General features: G+C 38.1%; 1 protein-coding gene across 1 annotated transcript; it reads left to right on the top strand.

Annotated features, from left to right (window-relative positions):
- The first annotated feature begins 4,213 nt into the window (after nucleotides 1-4,213).
- On the top strand, nucleotides 4,214-5,548 carry LOC129949508 (dehydrogenase/reductase SDR family member 7). The gene has a single exon (XM_056061016.1). The coding sequence runs from the start codon at nucleotides 4,370-4,372 to the stop codon at nucleotides 5,336-5,338; it is 969 nt and encodes a 322-aa protein (XP_055916991.1). The 5' UTR covers nucleotides 4,214-4,369; the 3' UTR covers nucleotides 5,339-5,548.
- The last annotated feature ends 230 nt before the right edge of the window (nucleotides 5,549-5,778 follow it).

Genomic DNA, 5,778 nt, shown 5'->3' with positions numbered 1-5,778 from the left:
AATGAATATGAAAACGAATACGATATACATTTTGTTAAATCTTCTTTCCCCTTTTTTTTGAGTGTTCTTTTTCATGACATTCTTAAAAGTTCTGTTTGTTTGTGACTGGAAGGATGGAATTAATAAATGGTTCGTTCACATGTATCTGAATGAAATGAAATTTTAATTTCAAGAAGGCTGTGGAAAATACAAATACAAAACAAGCGTGAAATTTGATGACAGGATTTTAATCCGCTCGTTTAATGGATAAAGCATCTACATCAGTGTTGTTAGACCAAAAGGAGGTAATATGCAACCTATTGTTAAATCGGAACTCCCTTCTTAGACCAAAACTGTTAGTTACACCGTGCGAAAACACGTCCCGAAAATTCATATTACAAACTTACATAGCTTTCACCTCGATTATATGCCGTGAAGTTTTTATAATATCGGAGCGAAATCGAAGTCTAGAACGTTCATATCTTAGCGTGTTTTTGTCGTACAAAAAATTCTTAAATAATATTTAGTTTTGGGATGGACAATTTTTCATCATTTCTTTGAATTTGTGATGAAAACCAGTGTTTTTATTGGAATAGGGTTCAAAATATTCATTCAAAAATACAATTGCTGGGCGAGCTTGGTTGGAACACTTTTTGCTGCGAAGAGGATGCGGATGAAGATTTTTTACATAAAAACTATTTTAAGTCCGTAAATAAAAGAAAATTGTATTGATTATCTTTGCGTTTAATAATTAAATTTAAAAATGGGTGAGTTATATTTAATAAAAAGCAAGATTGCAGCCAGTAATCTGTTTTTAAGTGGATCGTATATTAATCCAGCTCCGCTAAATAGTTGTTCGCTGGGTACACTGGCTCGCGGAAGTGATAAATACCTCAGTGCAACTTTGGATAGCCTTTTAAAGTCTGTTTGATGGACTTTCCATCAATCAAGTGGATTATTATCCAATTCTAGTCTTTTTTTATTTCGGTAACATGCTAACTGCCTTCGGAGAAGTGCTTCGTGACTAGCGTTATCAGATTCTCCTTCACCTTCGTCTTCAGTTGATTAATCTAGTATCATTTCCATATCGCTTCTGAAGCAAGCCTTTGTTTTATGTTTATAAAAAACTATCATACCTGCATCTTCTTTCTTTTTTTTTAAAAGATTTTCATTGTTGGTTCATTCAAATAAAACAAACTCTTCTGGGTGCTTTGACTTCAAGTGGTTTTTCAACGAAGAAGTCGTGCGTCCTTTTCGTGAGTATGCTTTACGACATATTTTGGATTCGGACTTGTCAGGATCATTTTTATTTAGATTAAAACTGCTTTTTGTTGGTGGCGGCATTTATGTTCTGTATTTGTATCAATTTTTCACTTAATACATAAAAATAAACTGTGTCCTCTGGCCACTTAGAAAGAGCTTTTATATCCTATTACTGAATTTGTGTACATGCATCTGCAAAGAGAATGCAAAATAATGAAATAAAACTAGTTGGATAGAGAAAGAAGATCTACAGATTATCGGAAATAAGCTGAAAATCACAGTAAAGATAAATATGATCGACTTTAGCTCTAAGCCATTTAGACACAGTCCAAATTTATTTAAATATTAAAGAATATAAAAAGGATTCTATTAAAAAAATTGTTAATTTCCGTTTAATTATTTAAAAAAATACTAAAATTAATAAATATTTCAGTAAGATAAAAATGTGACTGAAAAATAATACTTACTTACTTACTTAAGATGGTCCTGTGTGAACTAGGGCCTCACCCAACAAATTTCTCCATTTAGCTCGGTCCCTAGCTAGATGTCTCCAGTTTGGCGCTCCAAGTTGGGTGAGGTCACTTTCGGAGACTTTCCGGGCCGAAGCATTAGTTTACATGAGCTCTGCGTGACCCAGCCATCTAAGTCATTGGATTTTTACCCTTCTGGCTATGTCTACGTAGCTGTACAGGCCGTACAGCTTCATGTTCCATCTTCTCCTCCCCCCCTTCGATGCATACGGCACCGTAGATCACACGAAAAACTTTTCTCTCGAACCGACCCAAGGTGCTTTCATCCACTTTTGTCATTGTTTTTTTTTTTGCTTCTGCACCGTATAGCAGGACAGGGATGATAAGGTTCTTATATAGCAACACTTTGGTCCCTCGAAAGAGGACTTTACCACTCAATTGGCATGACTTATTCTGCGTTTGATCTCAGCGCTGGTGTTGTTTTCTGCGTTTACAGCGGAGCCTAGGTAGACGAAGTCCTTGACTACCTCAAAGTTACGTCTGTCGATGAAGACGTTTTGACCAAGACGTTCGGTGTTGTGTGTCGTTTCTTGACGACAGCATGTTATTTTGTTTCGCCCTCATTACCCGTTAAACCCATTTTTGCCGCCTCTGCCTCAATACCCATTGACATCACGCTGAGTTCTGCTGATTATTTCAATGTCATCAGCATATGCTAGTAATTGGACAGACTTTTGAAAGATAGTGCCTCTTGTGTTGACGTGTGAGCTCTGCACTATTCTTTCAAGCACTATGTTGAAAAATCACATGACAGCGCATCACCTTGTCTGAAACCTTTTTTGACATCGAAAGGTTCTGTTAAGTTGTTTCCAACCTTTATGGAGCAGCGTGAATTCTCAATGGTCATCCTGCACAAACGGACGAGTTTGGCAGAGATGCCAAAACTAGACATGGCTCTATACAGCTCGTCCCTGTAATTGCTGTCATATGCGGCCTTGAAATCGATGAAAAGATGGTGGGTGTCGATTTGGTGTTCTTGAGTTTTTTTCAGGATCTGCCGTAATGTGAATATTTGATCACCTGTGGACTGTCCTGGTGTAAAACCATACTGATAAGGACCTACCAGGTTGTTGTCGATGGGCTTTAGACGTTCACATATTACGGCAGAGAAGATTTTATAGGCGATGTTAAGTAGACTGATTCCTCTATAGTTGTTGCAGTTTAGAGGGTCTCCTTTTTTCAGGATTAAGCAAACAATACTGAGGTTCCACTCATCGGGCATGCTTTCTTCCAACCATTCTTACAGATAAGTTCGTGCATGCTTCTAACCAACTTATCTCCAGCTGCTTTAAAGAGCTCGGCATTCAAGCCATCCGCTCAGCGGCTTTATTAGACTTATGGCAATCTTCACTTCATCTTAGTCGGGAGTATGGGATTGTTGGCTTTCTTCGTCTATGTTGAATGGATCATCCTGCCTGACAGCGGAATTCAGTTCTTCGTCGCCGTTATACAGTCTGCAGAAGTGGTCCTTCCATATCCTCAGCAGTGACTGCACTATGATGTTTCCACTTTTGTCTTTGCAGCCTTCGGTTCTAGGTTTATGTACTTGTGAATTTCGTTTCACCTGTAAAACTTTCGAGCTTCATTCCTGCTTTTAAACCTCTCAACGCCTAGTCTCGTGGCGTGCTTTCTTATTAGACAGTGTCCTGTTATAACACCTATTATCGAGCTTATATGTGATCTGCTAAGAGAGAGCAAGCACCTTGAACGTTTTAAATCCAATGCTGGCCAGATATTTTTTGAGACTTGACACGTGGTCATGTTGTTCCACCTGGGGCCTGCCCTCCTCACAGCGTCTTGCATTAGCAACAGTTTACAAGAAGCGATTGGTATGCCAGTACGCGCCAAACGTGGTAGGATAGGCTTTAAAAATGATAGGTGGTAGAACTAGAATCACAACATTTACATTGCTAGAAAACCGACGCAATGTTTGATGCCTTTCGTTGTTTTATCGGTATTTTTACTAACAATGTTCTGTCGAATTAGCCAGTTGCTAAACGATTCAGCCGTAATACTCGCACTTCCATTAATTCTCATCAGTATACCCTTGAGCTCAATTTCGGACGTACTGTCAAGTATAGAGATTCTTTCTTAAATCACACATCGAGAATGTGGAATGCTTTGGGCAACTCTGTTTTTCCCTCCCATTTTGATGTTCAGATCTTTAAGACCAATGTCCACCCCTTGAGTGCCTGTAAATCATAAAAAAAAAATACAATTTTCAAAGTCTCCAAACTGAACCCATTTTTGTTTTCACTATTGTATTGAAATTCAAACGACTGCCATGAAACTAATTTTATTTGTTGTAGTACCTCTGAAACAGGCCCCGTTTTTGGGACACAGGACAGAACATGGCATATGAAGGAAATTGCTGCCTCTTTTCTTTAACTCTTCTTAAAAAATCTGACAGTGACATTTTGCGGTTTTCTTTTTTTTTATTATTTTTGTTTATTTTTATCATCTTGGAGCTTTCCCTTATCTTGTGCCGTTGTTGGTGCTAATTTATGCATTTAGCAAGTCATTTATTTAATTGTCAGTTCTAATTAATCATACTACCTATAATCTTCTTCTATAAATTTAAAATACTAACCTCGAAAATGAATATTTTCGAGCTTGTTGGCCTTGCGGCAATTCTTTATTTCTTAACCAATCTCATTTTATGGTTTGTGCTGGATGCTGACATCCAACTTTCCTTCAAGGAGCGTTTCGGCAAACCCATCTCATCACTTCGTGGCCAAGTCGTATGGATAACTGGGGCTTCTAGTGGCATTGGCAAATACCTGGCAATCGTTTTAGCGAAGAATGGAGTCAAATTAGTGCTGTCTGCCCGAAGAGAACAAGAGCTCAAAAATGTGCAACAAGAGTGTTTGAAGGCATCCGGAGGTAGTCTCAACGAAAAGGATGTTCTTGTCTTGCCCATGGATATGGTGGACCTTAATTCCCATGAGAAATGCCTAAAATCTGTTTTGGATCATTTCGGAACAATTGATATTCTAGTTAATAACGCCGGCAGGTCCCAGCGTGCAGGTTGGTCGACCATTGACATCGAAGTTGATAGGGAAATGTTCGAACTGAACGTTTTTTCTGTGATCAATTTGTCACGCAAAGTACTGAAGTACTTCATGGAAAAGAAGAACAGTAAAGGTCATTTGGCAGTGACATCGAGTGGAGCTGGAATCACAGCTGTACCATATTCGGGAAGTTATTTGGGGGCTAAACACGCATTGCATGGTTATTTCAAAGGACTTTTGGTGGAAGAGCCATCAATCGATGTCACACTTTTCTGTCCCGGACCCATCGCAACTGATTTCCTCCAAGAAGCATTCACTGGCAAGCTGAATGAAAAAGTGGGCCAGAGTACTGCTAATGACCGGCAAAGGATGACAGCTGAACGCTGTGCTGAGCTATTTGCTGTTGCTTTGTCCAACAAATTGTCATTTTCCTGGGTTGGACTGTTTCCAGTGAATATATTGCTTTATCTGTCGCAATACTATCCCAACGTTACTACATTGATTTACAAAGCTTTAGGACCAGCTAGATTGAAGAAGATCCGTGAAGGAAAGTAAAAGTGAAGAATTGTTTAATTTCACACGTGCAACGTAAAGATAATACTTTTTATAAAATAGTCATGTAAATATATAAATTTTGATGAATTTGCATCTCGAACTTATAAAGTACAGCGAATTAATTTTTCTACATTTTTTTAAAGAGATTAAATAATTATGAACTGTTTATATTTTGAAAACTACAATAAAGATTTTTATGAATAACAATAATTCTGTCTTTTAACAAACTTTCACATTAGATAAAACATGAACGGTAAACTGTGAGGTGTTTTAAATCAGAGACATTGGCCTTTTGGTCTACCTCTTGCCCACAAAATGAGATATTATGTAGTTTGTGTGGACACAAAGCTGTGAAACATGGGGTTAGGATTTGAACAGATGCAATAGTGATGCATTCCAAGGGCAAAATTGTTCACTTTCGATGAAGTGAGTAGAGCCTA

This window comes from Eupeodes corollae, chromosome 3 (genome assembly GCF_945859685.1).
Source record: "Eupeodes corollae chromosome 3, idEupCoro1.1, whole genome shotgun sequence".
NCBI lineage: Eukaryota > Metazoa > Arthropoda > Insecta > Diptera > Syrphidae > Eupeodes > Eupeodes corollae.
Note: the sequence above shows the minus strand (reverse complement) of the source record. Positions and strands in the feature narration are given on the sequence as shown.

Excerpts from the sequence above, each read along its gene's own strand:
- LOC129949508 (XM_056061016.1), top strand. The coding sequence starts at position 4,370 with ATGAATATTTTCGAGCTTGTTGGCCTTGCGGCAATTCTTTATTTCTTA.